This window comes from Rhinichthys klamathensis, unplaced genomic scaffold (genome assembly GCF_029890125.1).
Source record: "Rhinichthys klamathensis goyatoka isolate OS25496 unplaced genomic scaffold, OSU_Roscu_1.1 h1tg000461l_1, whole genome shotgun sequence".
In the NCBI taxonomy this organism is placed as follows: domain Eukaryota; kingdom Metazoa; phylum Chordata; class Actinopteri; order Cypriniformes; family Leuciscidae; genus Rhinichthys; species Rhinichthys klamathensis.
Genome location: NW_026606950.1, coordinates 1,662,501 through 1,681,751, shown reverse-complemented (window position 1 = coordinate 1,681,751; position 19,251 = coordinate 1,662,501). Strand labels below are relative to the sequence as shown.

Below are 19,251 nucleotides of genomic sequence, written 5' to 3'. Positions count from 1 at the left end.
GTCTGTCAGTCATATAATGCAGGTCTATGGTCACCACCTCAAAGAGCAGCACAGAGAAGTCCAAATTAAACATGATTTAATGACTCGTAAATGTAAGTACACATTGATGGCCTAAGACACGAAACGAGCGGTTTGTGTGAGAAAGCGAACAGTATTTATATCGTTTTTACCTCTTGTAACGCACAGACCGAAGCGCCGGCGCCCTCAGATCACTTGGACGTGGCTGTGCGTTACAAGAGGTAAAAAGGCGAAGATTTTGTCGGAGGAGACTAGAAAGAGAAAAAGGGAGAGTGATAGAATCAAAGGCCAGACGAGGATCAATATTGGTCCAGCGTTCGCTCGCTGGCGTGAGCTAGAGGAGGAGGAGGGGTGTACACGTGTGGTAGGGGCTACATTCTTACAAGTAAATAATACATGATTAGATAAAACATGACAAAATTATCTTTTAGGATAACTATCCTAATGACTGCAGGCTGATAGTCATGTTTGTTATTTATTTTTCTGGTGAAAGTCTCTTGCCTCAGGCTATAATGCAAATCGATTTTTCAAATTTGCAGATTCATCTATGGAAGCTTGATATTATAATATTGATGATATATGGCTATTACCTACCACACAAACATTGAATTGAATTAGCATATCCATTCTGTAAAACATTTGCCAATAGGCTACTATAATGAAGCTGGCTTGTAAACGTGAGCTACGCGATCTTTTGGCGTTTGAAAAAAATAAAACCCATGAAATTATATTCATATGACATGCTGAAATATATGCCACTGTACCTGGGATGAAGACATTTCACACGCAACACATGCAGTCTGCCCAAGACATGAGAACTCCTTCTGCAGAGTCCGGGGGTTTCGGCTGGTTAACAAATGCACACGTAACCAGGACAGAGTTTACGACAGTAGTAGAAGACAATACTGTTTCCCAACTGTAGGGGGACCCGGAGAGCAAAAGTTTCATAGTGTTACTTTAACATTTGTCTTTATTTTTTTTTATTTTTTTTTAAACCCTTCACTCCAACCACACACACAAAAAAGCACATACTCTCTCCAATACACAGTGAATAGATAAACAATTTCCCCCCAATTTCAGGAAAATGTCAAATTGTCAATATTTTAATCAAAACTGTGAAACTAATTCCACCCCCCAAGTTGAAATCCAATCCACGCTCCTGCCAGAACATAAACCGTCTCTATCTTTTGCCTGGCATGCTGTTTAACTGCCCTGGTTCCTATTTTATAGGTTTAATTGCTGTTTGTGTGCTTGTGTTTGCATCTGTGCAGAGGGTAAACACATCTATATGATGCGAACGGCACATAAAATATAATGACCGCGCCAGGCTTTTGAATTAGTCAGAGCTTATATTAAAACGTTTAGATGATTGATGTCATAAAAGTTAGCATCTTGTGATTGCAGGGATTCGTACTGCAATTAAAAAGCCATTTGTCTGCAATGACTGTTTTTGCAATGAGGACAACACAGAATGATGAGGGGTTCAATTGGCATATTGAAGAGCCGGTTTGGATGGTTGTATATAATACCAGAGTGACATTCTGTTCTATCTCGCCGTCACTTTTTTTTTTTTCTTGGCATCTTTGAAATGCTGAAAAAGATGTTTTGCTAAAAAAAAAAGCCCTTTGCCAGCAGTTCTGTCACTCTAGCGGGCGGCTGGCATGTTTTGGCCGGTTTAGGCGGCCTGTAATAAGGCAGACAGGCTGGATTAGTAGCTGTGTGTGAGATCTCTTTGTTCTGACAGACTTGCAGTTAGGGTGTGAAGCATATGAAGGCAGTTTGATTCATTTTCCCCCCGCTGAGTTCATCACAGGCTAAAAGACTGTCTGTATCGCTCAGTTCGTGTCCGGCTTTTTTTGTGCGTCCAAAATAGTCCTATTAAACGTCAACTTGAGCTGGAGGGAAAATAGAAAGCAAGAGAGAGAGAGAGAGAGAGAGAATCTCTCTACCTCTTCGCACCTTTTATTTTTAAGCTTTATCTTTATTTTCAGGGGAAAACGGCGATCGCACAAGCAAACTAAAATTTGACACACTTTGCAGTCAATGAGAGAAAAACACCGCATGCAAAGTGCAAGGCCGCAGAGTCCCTATGTTAATCGACGGGTCACACTGCTCTGAAATTATGAAGTGGAGACTTCATGTGTTTCATCTTGGTCACATTTAGCACTGTATTGACTTTCTGACCCACTCTTCACCACACATAACTGGATCCTGAGCTCACAGTCCTACTCCATCAGAGAGGTCACGTTCCCTGTGCTAAGCGCTAATTGTTGCATTAAATTTCGCCCTGTTGCCTGCCATGGCTTCTGCCATTTTAATTTTCAGCTAACTGTATAGCTCCCAAATGTGATTCCAAGAGCTAATTGGGGATTTGCAATCCATTGGCGCTTCTAATGGCATCTCCGTTTTTCTACCTTATTTATTTACATGCCTTCCTCTTTATGTGGTTATTGTCCAATCACATTACCCAGCAGCTGCTCAGTTTGCCCAGCGCACGTCGACCGGGGTTAGCAGAGCTGCAGTTCTTTTGTAGATCCGTCAATGTTTCAGTAGAATAATAAGGTTCAAGGGCAGATGTTTGAAAGAGGCATCAGAAAAGGACTGTAAATGTGCAAAGAGAAAGAGATGAAAGCAATTTTTCCCCCATCCCCAGTGACGCGTGCGTGGAAAACCATGTTTTGAAGAAATACACCAGTTAATGCAGTATCTGATTACATTCCAGCAAGCATGGATATGAAAGCCAAACCGTATCTCTTGTGCCTCTTGCGGAGACTCCCGGGATGAATTCAGTACTGATGTGTCCACACTGCTATAGTGGCCTAATGTACTCATAGCCCTTCAAACAGCAAGAGACTGTATGATCTATTTCTGTCTGGCTGTAAGGATGAATTTACATTGTAATAATGTATTCAAGTTTTGTTTTTAGATATTATGGTTATATAACTGACACCACACTGATATATGAATGTATGGAAAAATGTGTTTAAAGAAGTCCGTTTACTGCAGTATTCACATCAGCATGTTTAAATTGTTTTCCTTTAAATTTGAACATGAATTTCAATGTCTTGCAGAGTTTATAAAATTGGGATTGTACAAATGTCTGACTGTTTGTGGAAAGCTAAATGACTATTGATCTCATGAGAGAGAGAGAGAGAGAGAGAGAGAGAGAGAGAGAGAGAGAGAGAGAGAGAGAGAGAGAGAGAGAGAGAGAGAGAGAGAGAGAGAGAGAGAGAGAGAGAGAGAGAGAGAAGAAATGATTTCTAGCCTTTGGAAGTCTACTTCGAGCGTGGGTCCCACGCGTAACCCCTTGTTTTCCTGCAATATTGAGTTTGCTTACTTTCCCATGCTCTGCTTCAAGAGTTTCTGATTTATTTGAACAGTGACCAATGACCAACAATGACTTGTTTAATGACATCTCTGATTTTACAGATTTTGAGCTCTCAGGAATTCACAAAAGCTTAAAGTCACAATGAAATGGAAGTAGCGACAGATATATTCTTACGTATAGTGACATACATGCAAGTTAAAGCAGCACTAAGTAGGAATTCCATTTTTGTCAAACAGCGACCCCTAGAGTCGCTGTGGAGCACTTGTACTGTCGTGAATAGCACTCACGCAGAGATGGCTCGCACTCACGGCCGGATCCCCTCCCCCTGTACACCGGTACCTGTTCAGTAGGATGGACGCTGTAACGAGTGGAAATAAGGTATGGCCCCTTTAAGAGCTGCGCGCGCCCAACACCACATGTATACGGCGCCGCGTTATTTCTGTTTGATGCTCATTTTATCAGAATTTTATCAGATCTGTTTTTTGCCGTAAAGCAATTCGTTACCTCGCGAGACCTGATATCACACGATACTTCCTAACACTGAGGCCGGCGGCTCGCCGGACCAAAGTTGCAAGGGTGGTTTTGCGGCTCACAGGCACCAGGGGGGTGCGAGACGACCACCATTCAACACGAAATCAGTAATATAAACATTACAATGACTCCAAAGCTGTTCGGTTAAGGTAAAAAAGTTACTTAGTTCACCTTTAAATGTAAGGCGGGGACTGGATTCGATCCATCGGTTGTTGATTGGATGGAGGCAGATCTGAATGTGAGCTTGCAGTCGACTGTAAGAAAGGGGCGGAGTTTAACAGACTGAATGACTGGAGAAGTTCGTCACCAGAGAGAAGTCTGGAAAAAATCCATTCAAGTTGACGATCGAGTTGCATGAAACGATGCGAAGTGCTGTATTATAAAATGTACTTTTTATTCAACACCAAAAAGTATTAATAAAAGTTCAAAATAATTGAAAATTAACTTCTTTTTTAATCTGTGTGCCATGTATGCATTATAAAATTCGCAATATAACTAAGGTAGCGACAGATCTTTTCTTCCGTGGCGTATTTAAGTGAAACGGATTATGGAAAAATGTAGAGCGGGGACTTGGGTCTGTCCTTGGGTTGTTGATTGGATGGAGAAAGATGCAAATGTGAGCTTGCAGTCGATTTTTACAAAAAGTTTGAAAAAATGATGGGAAAAGTCACCAGAGTCTGTCGTTTCACCTTAAGGTCGAGTTATGACACTTTGATTAATTTACATGGGTGAACTGTTCAAAATGGGATCAAAACTATGCATTTTAAAAAAAAATGTTTTTTTTTGTTTATGAATTTTCATTTCATGCCAATTTTAAGCAAAAATAAACTAGGAAGCTCCTAACTAAAATTAATGCTACTAACTTATTTACATTTATTGGTAGTGTGATGGTAGTGAAATGCAAACAATGGTTTTATTGGTGTTAATGTAACGTTATAAAACAGTTCGTTTTGGTCCTTTAATCTGATTGGCTAAGAGTTTCAAGGGCAGATTCTTTGTATTAGCAATATTCAAAAGTCTTATTCTTTGATTGTGAGGTTATTACACATCAGTGATGCATTTGATTTGCTGTGAAATGTTTTGATTTGTTATAAAGGTTGAAGGACAGGAAGAATAGAAACGGAGCGTTTGGGAGGAATAAAATAACAATAAAAAAATTAGACGTATGATATGAGACGTTATGAATCTTCTTTAATAAAAGCTGTTTAGAGTCAAATAGGGTGTGTGAAAGAGGACTCCTCTTTCTGAGCTTTCTCTTTTGAGTGTTGATGCCTATCAGAATCATTCATCCATTTCCAATTCAAATTGGGCCTATCTCTCCAACATCAGAACCATTGATATTCCAATAATTTGTCTGGCACGGAGGGTCTGCTCTATTCTGCTTGTGTAGAAGAAGGGTTTGCGTGTGTGGGGTTTACATCAGTGTGTGTGTGTGTGTTCTGTAGATCTCACTTTATTAGTATTCAGGGCAGGGACAGAAAAAATCACTTTCTTCATGTTCAGCCTGGTTTTGTCTTCCTAGTTATTATAGAGTTTTTCACCCGTCTGGATTAAGTTAGGTGATACTGGCCACTCTGTAATGTTTGTCTTCATTTCTTGCGCGTTAAGAGATTTGTTCTTTTCGAATTCTGCAATACCTTTTCATTGTATTAGAAAACACCCTGTCAGTTAAAGGTGAGTCTGTTACAAAAGCTAAAAGGAATGTTTTGCGTTACTGTAAATACAACTTAACGGAATATTCCGGGTTCAATCAACAGCATTTGTGGCATAATGTTAATTACCACAAAGAAAAAAAATATAAACCAAAATGTAAGGAAATGAGGCCATTTTAAAAGCTGAAATGTGACGCACAAAAAAAAATGCTTTTCTTTTCTGTGTATTATTTGATCAAATTTCTCCTTTTAATTTTTACAGCCAATTTATGGTTTTAGGCATTACACAGGCAACAAAGGGCCAAAATTGGATATAACTTCATATAGAGAAGTCGAAACCAATAAAATCATGTTAACACGCATGTTGCTTATATCTTGTGGCTATACTTTTGAAACCGTGAGTATGTTAGTGTTTATGGATTACCAGATTTTTGCTTTTTTAAAGAAAAGAAGGGACGCACGCGTATAAACACCTTTTTGTGGTTATCAACATTATGCCACAAGTGTTTTTGATTGAGTTTAACTTGTATCAAACTAAAAAATATTCTTTTAACAAATAAAAGACATATTTAAAGTAATGCATTCTAAAGGGAAGTCAATTGGGCGACACATTCTGCAGGATTAAAAGAAAGATTGAATCAAAAAAGTGAAGCTCATGTCACAGTTTTTTTTCTATAGAACTTGAATTGAATGTAGCCCAGAATTTTCATTTAAAGGATTAGTTCACTTTTAAAAAAACTTTTGCTGATAATTTACTCACCCCCATGTCATCCAAGTTGTCCATGTCTTTCTTTCTTCAGTCGAAAAGAAATTAAGGTTTTTGATGAAAACATTCCAGGATTTTTCTCCATATAATGCACTTTACTGGGCACCAAACGGTTCAAGGTCCAAAAGACAGTTTCAGTGCAAACTGCAAACTGTTCAAATGGCTTTAAACGATTCCAGACGATGAATAATGGTCTTATCAAGCGAAACGATCGCTCATTTAAAAAAAAATATAACAATGTTTAAGTTTTAGAAGCTCACATGCTCGCCTTGCTCTGTTCTGTGTGACTCTCCTGTTCGAACTCGTTCATCAAAATGAACAAATCTTTTTTCGAGTCATTTGATTCATTTAACGACCGAAATGAACGAATTGACTCGGAAAAAGATTTGTTCATTTTGATGAACGAGTTCGAACAGGAGAGTTACACAGAACAGAGCAAGGCGAGCATGTGAGCTTCTAAAACTTAAACGTTGTTATTTATTTTTTTTAATGAGCGATCGTTTCGCTTGATAAGACCATTATTCATCGTCTGGTGTCATTTAAAACCATTTGAACAGTTTGCAGTTTGCACTGAAACTGTCTTTTGGACCTTGAACCGTTTGGCTACCATTGAAGTCCATTATATGGAGAAAAATCCTGCAATGTTTTCATCAAAAATCTTAATTTCTTTTCGACTGAAGAAAGAAAGACATGGACATCTTGGATGACATGGGGGTGAGTAAATTATCAGCAAAAGTTTTTTTTAAAGTGAACTAATCCTTTAAGTTATTCTCATATTTTCGGGAGTTGATGTCGATAATGTGTATTTTTCTCGATTCAGATGTTTTTCCCTTGACAAGCTCCTCTTACAGATGTTCTAGTGTGTCCTCTTCGCGTCGTTGAGCGGTTTCGGGATCTTCGTCCTGAAGAGGTGGCGGATCTATTCCTGACCACACAGAGAGTAGCCGATGGAATCGAGAAACACTTCCAGGCGTCCTCTCTAACCATCGCCATGCAGGTATGAAGGAATTCGGCTAATACAAGTCCATTGTGCTACATTTAGCATTTAGTCTTTCAAAATGTAAATATATAATTGCATCAGATGCAAAATATCAAACTAAATGGCACCTGCAAACAACCTTCACTTTTCTGAGACATTTACAATGTGATTTTTGATGTCAGTTCTCCTCAATTTCACACAGGTGTTCTAGCAAAGTAACCACAGGTGTAGAGAATCACATTGAACATGTTCCACTAACATTTGACAACCTAAATTTTGTTTTTTCTTAATTTTCCTTAACCCTATAAGCCCTGCTGTATCATATTTGATATGCACATTTCTAAGACCTCTAACATCAACAAAACTTTGCTAAAAAAAAAGTGTCCTACAAAATCTACTACAAGCCTTCTGTGATCTATTAGTAAAAGGCATTTTAGTATAATTCTTAAAAGTCCACCTTCAGGTCATGGCACACATGCTTGCTGTGAAGTCTTTACTGTTTTTTTTATTTTTATTATAAAGTTAACATAAGAATAACTTGTATATTGTTAGTAATATTTCAAGATAAACACAGAACAAACTTGAGTATCCTTAAACTATTAACATAACTATAAATAATAAATCAGCTCTAAATCGGATTCCACGTTATCAAGGGCTTAGAGAGATCCATTTAAACACATCGCATCGGGCACTATGGTCCGGCATACGGGCACTCATGCAATGTAAGCAATGACGTACATCCGAGTGAATGAGACGGAAGATAGCGAGGGAAGGGCATTAAAAAAATTGATTTGAGCTACTCCTGCAGGACAGTGGCCCTCCAGGACCCGAATTCAACATGTGGTTTCATGCATAATGCAGTCGCATTATACATGTTTATGTGTTGCCTAAAAATATCACTTTTGGGGTCGCCTATTCTTATAGCTCTTCCAAAAAAATCTGATATAATTATGACTTACGAATTTAAAAAACAAACAAAAAAAATGCTACTTGTTTCCTTCTCACTGTGTGACTTTTTAACTGATTTTGAATGCTAATCCCAAACTGTTTCCTATTTCAAGACACACACCAACAAAAGAAAAGCATTTCGATTATCAGACAAAAGAGAATAATCAATGTCCTTTGCTGCGGGAGTTGATATGAAATTAGATATCCTTGCTTTCATAAAATAGTAAAATGCTGTTCTAGTTACATCTCTTTCTCCAAAAAGGTGATGCAACTGAGGTGTTTAATTTTCACGTGAAAATGAAAAGTGAGCAAACACTAAACAAATATCTAAACTTTTTACAAAAAAATAAATAAAAGCAATGGGGGATATCACATTTTTTGCCATGTGGAAAATGTTTAAAAGGTGAAATTTTCACTTGCATTTCATATAATGCAAAATGTTTACAACAGAAATTAATCAACACTGGACTTACTTAAGCTGGACAATGACACTATTTCCTTCTATATCTGCTGTACATCTGAAAAACATTTGTTGCATTATTTTCCTGTTATCACTGTAAAGCTGCTTTGAAACAATCTGTGCTATAAAAAGCACTATAGAAATAAAGGTGACTTAAATTTAATTCTACAGTATACATTTATAATGAAATAATTATTTAATTATTATTCAAACTAAATTATTTAAAACATATTTTAAGTTTCTCTTTGCTCAAAAGCATTAACAGACCCAAAGAGATAAAAAAAAGAAAGGAAAAAATAAGGAATGAGGCACTTTGACATTCACACGGCCACGTGAAAGTGCAGCGATTCATTTGAAATTAAAATGCTGTTGAATTATTGACAGAGGTATTCCTGAATTCCCAACTAATTATCTTCTTCTGTTCCCAATAGGACGGACCTGAGGCAGGACAGACGGTGAAGGTAGGGTCTTAATAAGCGCTCCCTCTAAATTTATCATGAGGCTTCTGTGACACTTATCTTGTATTAAATAATAATTGTATTTCATTTACAATCCTAAACCCTTTGAGCATGTCAATTATGCATGTGTCTGGCTTAAAAAGCTTTGTCCATATCTTGTGGGCATAGTGACACTGACTTGCTTTGAGACGGCCGACTGCACATTCGGAAAGCTCTTGGTTTCTCTGACTTTGCCCAAAGCTGTGCCAGCGGCCTCTGGTCACGTGAGCGGATCTCATCTGGATGTCCTCGCTCTTTGCTCTTTCTGGCTATTCCTAAGAAATGTGTCTAAATGATTTGCATTTATTGTAACATTTATTTGGGATACAGTTTTATTTTAGTATAATTATTGTAGTATTAGTTTTTGTTATTGTATATACACTCACCTAAAGGATTATTAGGAACACCATACTAATACTGTGTTTGACCCCTTTCGCCTTCAGAACTGCCTTAATTCTACGTGGCATTGATTCAACAAGGTGCTGAAAGCATTCTTTAGAAATGTTGGCCCATATTGATAGGATAGCATCTTGCAAGCTCCCGTTCCACCACATCCCAAAGATGCTCTATTGGGTTGAGATCTGGTGACTGTGGGGGCCATTTTAGTACAGTGAACTCATTGTCATGTTCAAGAAACCAATTTGAAATGATTCGAGCTTTGTGACATGGTGCATTATCCTGCTGGAAGTAGCCATCAGAGGATGGGTACATGGTGGCCATAAAGGGATGGACATGGTCAGAAACAATGCTCAGGTAGGCCGTGGCATTTAAACGATGCCCAATTGGCACTAAGGGGCCTAAAGTGTGCCAAGAAAACATCCCCCACACCATTACACCACCACCACCAGCCTGCACAGTGGTAACAAGGCATGATGGATCCATGTTCTCATTCTGTTTACGCCAAATTCTGACTCTACCATCTGAATGTCTCAACAGAAATCGAGACTCATCAGACCAGGCAACATTTTTCCAGTCTTCAACTGTCCAATTTCGGTGAGCTCTTGCAAATTGTCACCTCTTTTTCCTATTTGTAGTGGAGATGAGTGGTACCCGGTGGGGTCTTCTGCTGTTGTAGCCCATCCGCCTCAAGGTTGTGCGTGTTGTGGCTTCACAAATGCTTTGCTGCATACCTCGGTTGTAACGAGTGGTTATTTCAGTCAAAGTTGCTCTTCTATCAGCTTGAATCAGTCGGCCCATTCTCCTCTGACCTCTAGCATCAACAAGGCATTTTCGCCCACAGGACTGCCGCATACTGGATGTTTTTCCCTTTTCACACCATTCTCTGTAAACCCTAGAAATGGTTGTGCGTGAAAATCCCAGTAACTGAGCAGATTGTGAAATACTCAGACCGGCCCGTCTGGCACCAACAACCATGCCACGCTCAAAATTGCTTAAATCACCTTTCTTTCCCATTCTGACATTCAGTTTGGAGTTCAGGAGATTGTCTTGACCAGGACCACACCCCTAAATGCATTGAAGCAACTGCCATGTGATTGGTTGATTAGATAATTGCATTAATGAGAAATTGAACAGGTGTTCCTAATAATCCTTTAGGTGAGTGTATATATACTGTATATTTATATCAGTGGCGGGCCGTGCATTTCACACCTAGGCCTTCTGTCCTACCTGAATTAATAACTTTTAATAGTGTAGCAGCGCAAAAGACTCTCTATAATTGTTGTTTTTATTTTGCACCGGCAGTTATTGGGTTAATGCGGTGAGTTTGGAAAAGGCCGGTAAAAAGAAACGAGCGCGTGAGTTCGGCTGGTGCGTTTGTGTACAGTTGTTCTTGCGTTCCGATTATAAGTTCAGAAACGGAGCCTCCCTTATCTTGTCGTTCAATGGTTACAATAGTATGGATGTTTGAAAAAAATTACGTTTCGATCATACATTTAAAAGAAAAATTAAGAATAAAATCATATTCACCACGGGGAAAAAAGCATTATACTCACCAAAACTACTGATTGTTTTTTACACAAAATCCATCCTTATTTCTTTCCTCAAGAAGACTTAAATTACTCTGTTGTACAGGTTATCTGTGCGTTTCAGTTCCAACAATGACGAGTCTAATGCTGAAAGTCGAGTCTCGTCATATTTCTAGCACAAGTTTTAATTCGCTTTAGAGAGTGTCTGCTCGACAGAAGCAGTGGACACAGTCACCGCATAACCTGCCGATGTGTAACGTTACAGCTGTCCCATGCTCTCACACAGAGTTTTGAACGAAAGCAATGAGATCAGCGGGACTTTTGCCTTCAAAATCATTCGTGGCATAACTTACATTAGTCAGTTTTTACCCGGACAGATCGAGCAGTGTTCCGTGACTTTGCGTTAAGCTCAGGCTGAATAAGGGATTTTTTCCGGTAGGTTTGAACCTGCTGGGGGTCGAGGAGGGAAAGAAACATTAATTTGTGGGTTGAAAAACTATTAAATCTACAGGGATATATTTTAGTTTGCAGTTCGCTACAGATGCGGATAGCCTACTGACTACCAGTAATAGTACGCGCTCTGAGCATCCAATCAAAGAACGTGAAAATGCTGACGTTATTGTGTGCCTGCTAGATGGCCCCGCTGCAGTCAAATCGAAATCTGATTGGCTGATTAAATCTGACTGCTTATCTGATTGGTTAAAGCAACGGTTTCATTGCCATTCATTGTAAGCTACAGGCGCCCGCACTGTCGATTCTGAAGGCCTGAAGGCAGATTTCTTTGACCCTGGCAACGCATGATGGCTGAAATATGATTGGATAAAAGTGCTAAAATAAACATACACTATACTGGAAGCAGCGCAACCAAGAGAAAAGCTATAAAATTAAGAGAATGAACTATTGGGAATAATTTAATACTCATTCATGGAAAAAATATATTAAAGTGCAAGTCAGTGATTCTGATAGTGTTTAGGCCAGCAGAGAAGGCCTTGCTGGCCCTGACGGCCCACCACTGCTTTATATATATATATATATAGTATACTGTATATATATTTTTTTAAGTTGTAGTAATTGCGTTGTGTGTTTATTGCAACCAAGGCTCATTGGAGAAAAAAAAAATTGACTTTGGCAACATTTTTGGAAAATGATCACGGCATTCTGACCTGAAAATAACGCACTGCCTACACTAAACCCTAAAACTACCAGATAGTGTTAAGGAAAGCAGATGTGCTGAAGCATCAATGCCGTTTTAGCTTTCTTCTGCAAGATCTCTTTTATAGTGACTCGTGCTTCACGAAACCTGTGCTCTCCGCATCGCATGTGCAATGCTTTACCGGGTGAGTTATTGAGCAAGTTTACTACATCAGAAAATGTGATGCAACTAGCTGAAATGCAGTTGTTTCTTTTGCTTTAAGTAATGATTTATTTTAGGGTTTTAGTGTTTTATATAACAATAACCCTGTTGTAAACATTTAACAGAAAAACACTGAAACAAACTTTAAAGGTTTTTTAGTTCTCAGCTGGTTTTACTCCAGGACCCAGATTTGATGTTAGACGTAAAAATAGAATATAATTATTATTATAATAATTTAATATATTATAATGCGCTACAAATATAATAAATATAAACATTCTACTTACTACTTTCTCAACTTAACCTGTCTCTAATATTTTACGTTTTATATTACATACATAAATTCCAACCTCAAATTGACTTTTACGTTCAATATAAAGTTGCAATAAATCAAGTCAATATGACATGGCCTTTTCAACTCATGTCCTTCCATAATCTGACATTTTTTCTGAGTACAGTATTCAACTTTTCAAAATGTAGGATGGGACATTTCTTTTGTAGGGCTGAAAAGGATAGTGATTACACTTTGATGATCAACGATATTACAAAGACAGATTTTTTTAATTAATAATACGCACTGATGAATCATATATAATAAGACCAGGGATGTTTATTAAGAACAAAACAAATGACAATAACCTTTATCTATCCCCGCACACCCCTAGCAGCAGAGGCAGTGATTTTGAGTGATTTTTGTGGCCTTTCCACATTTGCTGTACTACTTTGCGCATATTATCTAATTGAATACATCAGTTACATTTTCTTTCATGTGTGAAGTCATATTTAATTGCATGTGGTAAGGCGTATTAATTATGCATGTATAGCAGCTTCCATGAGAGCAGCTTGCATGTGGCCTGAGGTGTGGAGCTGTATTAAAATGGCAGTAGTGTTAATTATGTTAATTGCGGTGGGATCGGTCTGAATTCCAATCCCTCCTGACAGAATTCCAATGCATATCGTTGGATTCTGGAACATGAGCAACCCATTCTGCTTTGGACAGTGGAACATATACTTGTAGTCAATTAATTAGCTTAAAAATGACAATCAAAGAAGGAAACATCAGAGTCTCTCCACTGTTATAAACACCTCTTTAAATTTATTATTCTTTTTTTTTTTAATATGTAAAGTCACTTTAATCACAACTAAAAATGGCTTTTCATTTGAGTGTTATTATAGAGGTTTGAAGAGGTCTTAAAATAAATAAGTGGCATGTTTTCCTCAGTCGCAGCGCCAGCTCTTCAGAAAATGAAAGAGCTGTTAGAATTTCGCCTACTTAACAAGCCCATTTAAGTCAATATCATAGCGTTTCCCTGATAGGCATCCATTTAAAAGCGCAGCCTTGTGTTTACGCTGATATTCATCAGTATTTGTTATGTCTGAGAGCTCAGTGATGAGAGGTCAAGTTTTGTGGAACGAGAATGTGACTGAAGGCTATTATCACAGCCTCTATAATCTGCTTTCATTACAGACTGAAAGTTAAAGATTTTATTTACATGAGGACAGATTTGCAACTGACCCCCAGAAAAGCCTCTTCAGATGCCGACTGGTGTGGATTTCTTTTGAACTTTGGGAGGGGGGATCACACTGCTTGTGAGTCCTAGCAAACGATTGTAGCCTTAATCGTAGCCTCATAAAGGTCCATTGTCTGTTGTCAGTAGTGTAGCGATGTATGACGCACATCTCACACAAGACTTTCAAATCTTTTGTTGATCAACGCGGCGTAATTGCATGGCCTACTGAACCTGATGCGAAGTCTGTGTGGGAAGTATCTTGCCCTCACACGAAATTGTGTGGATTCCTATTAAAATGACTGTAGCAAACTATTTTTTTACAATTGTAATTTAAGTCCTCCAAAAGATGTATTCAGTGTCTGAACTGATAGTTCTCACACAGTGAATGTGGCTTATTATGACTCTTGGATAATAATACCTATTTTTTTTTAAGCAAAAATGTAATAAAATTGGTAACGCTTTATAATAAGGTTCCATATAAACTAACAATTAAAAACACTTTTTAATTGTTAGTTTATTTAAACTTTCATGCATTTAATATTTAAGCATTTATTATTCTTAGTTGTTAGTTTATTTAAACTTTCATGCATTTAATATTTAAGCATTTATTATTCTTAGTTAATGTTATTTTCATTTACTGATATACATTATTAACATCAAAAGTTGTTTCTGTTAATGTTATTTAATGGACCTGGGCTAAAATGAACTAACAATGAACATTAGCAATGGACATTAACAAAGATATTACTTGATGCATTAACTATTGTTAACCTTATTGTAAAGTGTTACCATACAATCTATTCACTATATTGTGTGAAGAAAAATAAACTTAATTTAAAATTCTTACTCAACCGAGTGTATGCATTAGAGGTCTTCTCGGGTCCTAAAAACTGTACCCGACCCGAATCGACCCGAATCACTACTTACCCGAACCCGACGTGCATAAATAATTTTTTTAAAGAAAAACCCGACCCGAGACAGACCCGAAAAAATTAGACCCGAGTCCGACCCGACCTGACGCCATTTCCTTTAGAACCCGACTGGACCCGAACGTAAACGGCATTTGCATTGTGCACAGCCTGCAGCCCTGCGTTTCTCAAAAATGCACTTAACATAGACGCGCAAGTGTAAGCGCGCTGAAGTGCTAAAATGTCAATCACACATCACTGTAACCCATTACGTCCTATAAAATTTGGCATAATGTTATTTACCGGACCATACGATGATTAGAACCACCATTCGTTTTCCCTCCATGCTTTTCTGACAGTGTCGCGTATTTTTAAAATTGATTGACAGGCCTGGCTTAACGACAATTCAAATACTTGCATTTAGTCAAACATCCATCCACATGATGGCGCACTAGTTCTTCTTGGCAAAGGGAGGGGTTGGTTTATGTGGAGCGAGCAACTGAGTAAATAAATGCGGAGTCAACCGTGCTTTATGCTTATAGCCCATTTGCACGTAGAAGCGCGGATTCGCTCTCTCACTTAGAAAAAGTGAGAGAACGGTGTCATAGAGTTTTAAATACTGCAATTTTCTTAAATGCCCAACATAGTTTAAAAGAATTCGGATCTTCTCGGGTCCATTTGGAAAAGGCATGTTTATTTTAAATTACCCGAGACCCGAGGCCACTAATACCGAACCCGACCCGTGTCCGAGACACTCGTCGGAGTTTTGGACCCGAACCCGCTCGGGTCTCGGGTCGGACCTCGGGTTTTCGGATCCAAGTGGACCCGTGAAGACCTCTAGTATGCATATAATTATTTACAATTAATTGTAATTGGATTGTAAGTCATATATTTTACTTACCCGCATTGAAGGTTTTTTTGGTGTTTCGGGTACAGCCTTAAACTGGTTTAAATCTTATTTTACTGACCATTGCCAGTTCATTTCTGTGGGTGGTCAGAGGTCTGAGATCAGTTCGTACTCACTGGTGTTCCTCAGGGCTCAGTATTAGGCCCTTTTCTCTTTCATATCTTTTTATCACCACTTGGGTATCTTTTGTGATCGCTCTGCCTCCACTTACCCTAACCCTTCACAATCTAATTTGTAGGCTGTACCTCAAACCCGCTTAAGATCGATATGTGACCGATATTTTTCTTCCTGTGCTCCTATCCTTTGGATTTCTTTCCCTCCTGACCTTAGGGAAGCTCAGACTTATAGTATTTTAAAAACTCAAATAAAGACACATTATTTTAGATTAGCATTTTCTTTTTGACTTTTGCTCTTTTATTTTATTGCTTGGGTTTTTATTGCATTTTTCTTTTTCATTTATGCATTGTTTATCTTGAATGCAGCAATTTGAGAAGCTGATTTTTATGTCACTATATAAAATCAAGTTTATTGTTAGTATCATCTTAATTAGAATGTCACGTCTTAGTCGATTTTGCTGTGCATTCTGTAAGGAACTAATTATGAATAAGTTATTTCAGGGGAAAAAAAAATTACAGGAAAAGGAAACAGCAACAACCTGCTAATTACATTTCCTAGATCTCCCCACTCACCCACATTCATCTGTGGCAAATTGGCATGACTGAAGTCATTATATTGGTTTACTCAAGGTCACATGACTCATCAGGACGGGTTTGTGTAAATAGAATTAGCTACACACTGAGACCCTTGAGACTCAGTAAACGTTCCCTCGGAATTAACAGGTTCAAATGAGCATGCAGTTATCGGTAGTGACTATTAGAGTGAACTATATTGTGTTTTATTTTATTGGTAACACTTTACAATAAGGTCCATTAGTTAACTACATTAGTTAGCGTGAACTTATAATGAACTGCACTTATACAGCATTTATTAATCTTTGTTTATTTTAATTTCAACAATACTTTATTAAAATCTTGTTTACATTAGTTAATGCACTGTGAACTAACATGAACAAACAATGAACTGCTTTATTTGTATTAACTAACATTAACAAACATTAACAAATACAGTAACAAATGTGTTGCTCATTGTTAGTTCATGTTAGTTAATACATTTAACTAATGAACCTTATTGTAAAGTGTTGCTATTTTATGTTATACATTTTTAAAGTGGATTTTCCATAGGAGTTTTGCAATACAATTCTGAATTCAATTGGTTTAGAAAGCCTGTATAAACGCACAGAAAAAGTGAATAAAAGAGCAAAAACAGAAAAAAAAACAATGTTGGGCAGCACCATAAATATTCACTAGTGCTTAATGGATGGGTTTGGAAGCTGTTGGTCGTACTGTCTATTTGTTGGTGTTGTTAATGTTGCTTTTTCCCCTACGTCTCATCTCCCTCATGCTCATTAGCCCCACACAGCACGCTGGGAACATCAATCCTCCCCAGCAGAGAAAAACAGCATTGCTGTCATTCGATTAATGGCAATGCTCGAGTTCCAGCCCGCTGCCAAAGACCGATTCTAAATCACCACTTCTGCCCACGACGGCATTACAGAATGGGATTCAGGTTCGTCCGTTTGGCCACGTTTCCAGAGCTCTTGCTTAGTTAAGATTACCTGTAACAGTCGATCTGGGATAAAGGCGGTTCATTCGAAACAGATAGTCAGGATTTTAATTCAGCGCAGAGGCCAGCTGCCATCTTGCCTGACCAGTTTCTAAATCATGTATAAAATAAGCACCATGAATTATTGATTGCCCCAAAGTCTCACAGTCAGGACAGTTTACAGATGCTGATTTGATGTGCTTTGAAAAATGCCCCCAAGTAGAGCATGTGGAAAATGGCGAAAAACGACTGCAAGTTGTCCCCGTGGAGACTCTTTTAATCTTTATTTTTATTTGCCAATTTAATAGCTCAAGCTATTTTTCAGCCGGTATGTGCTCACAATAAGATGGTGTAGATTGTCAATACAGAAGTGGTAAAAAAGAAATGGATTTCAGATTTTCTGATGAGTAGAAAGTTCAAAAGAACAGCATTTGAAATATAATTCTTATGTAAAATATAATTTTCTTTATTAATTTAATACATATTTGTTGAATAAAAGTAGCATTTATTTATTATTATTATTATTATTTTAATGTTACTTATGCCAAACATTTGAATAGTAAATCACAGTTTCCAAAATATTAAGGAGCAAAAACGGTTTTGAATATTGATAATAAGAAGAAGAAATGTTTCTTGAGCAGCACATCAGCATATTAGAGTGATTTATGAAGGATCATGTGACACTGAAGACTGGAGTAATGATGCTGAAAATAAATTCAGCTTTGCATCACAGGAATAAATTAAAGTTTAAAAATAGAACAAAAGTTCTTTTAAATTGTAATAATATTTCACAATATCACGATTACTGTTAAAAGTGAACGAGTAGCCTAGTTCAAGTGTAAATAAACACTGCAGGAATAAAGGAAACGAAACAGCAAACTGTCCCATTTTCTTTTTTTTGGGATTGGATTATAGGCGATATAGTGTTTAGCGAATTGTACAACAGTTATTCACCATAAATCATAATGCATTATGGGTATAAAACAATGAACTGCATGCTATTGAGAATTGTTCGCTAAAATTCAGACACCCAATAACCGACTATATTGGTAGTCGGTAGTAATTTCGGACACAGCTAAAGTCAGTCCTTATCAAAAGCACACTGCATATCTGTGGTCGCACGAAAGGGACGGAAACCCACAGTTTGGCAAACATGTTTTCAGTGTTCTTAAACCGACTAGTGCACTTTCCATGATTTATAAACTAATTTCAAACATGGAGTTACTCTAAATTAGAACCCTGCCTAGTTCTTTTATGAAAACAGATTATCGCTTGCATATAGCACATCTGCTATGCTAAAGCATTGGGCCCATTTATCACTCACGTTATTGCAATCAGGTGCTCGGTGCCGGGAGTACAAGGACGACAAAAAAATGGATCTATGATTGAATAAAGGAGCAGCACTCTATAGAAAAGAATACATTTTACTAACCTCTCTGCCTGGGGCTATATGAAGACAGAAGACAGATCTAAGTATTCATATGGTGAAATTGGGTTTCCGTACTCCATCTAGCAGAAAACTGGGGAGTGACTTAGGAATTCAGTCATTTGTCTTGCTTTGGATGGTTATTTATCTCGCCTCCACTGCGTGATGGTTCAGAGTTAAAAACTCCTGAGCATATTCATCATTACCAGCATAACTGAGTTGTGTTTGGACTCTTCTGAACAACGGCTTGCCATTTGTGATGGATTTAGAGCTTGTTCAATCATCATTTATAAGTGAGGACATCCATGTTCTGAGGGTTTCAGGTTTAGAAGCTTTATTTGCTCTTCTCTTAGTATAGGTCCATTATGATGTTCCAGAA

General features: G+C 37.8%; 1 protein-coding gene across 2 annotated transcripts in view; it reads left to right on the top strand.

Annotated features, from left to right (window-relative positions):
- Positions 1-19,251, top strand: part of fhit (fragile histidine triad diadenosine triphosphatase) — a 423,559-nt gene that overhangs the window by 304,863 nt on the left and 99,445 nt on the right. For both annotated transcript variants that reach the window (XM_056236697.1, XM_056236698.1), the window contains exons 4-5: positions 7,147-7,292; positions 9,114-9,143. In XM_056236697.1, coding sequence (XP_056092672.1) covers positions 7,147-7,292; positions 9,114-9,143 — 176 coding nt within the window. The remainder of the gene's footprint in view (positions 1-7,146; positions 7,293-9,113; positions 9,144-19,251) is intronic.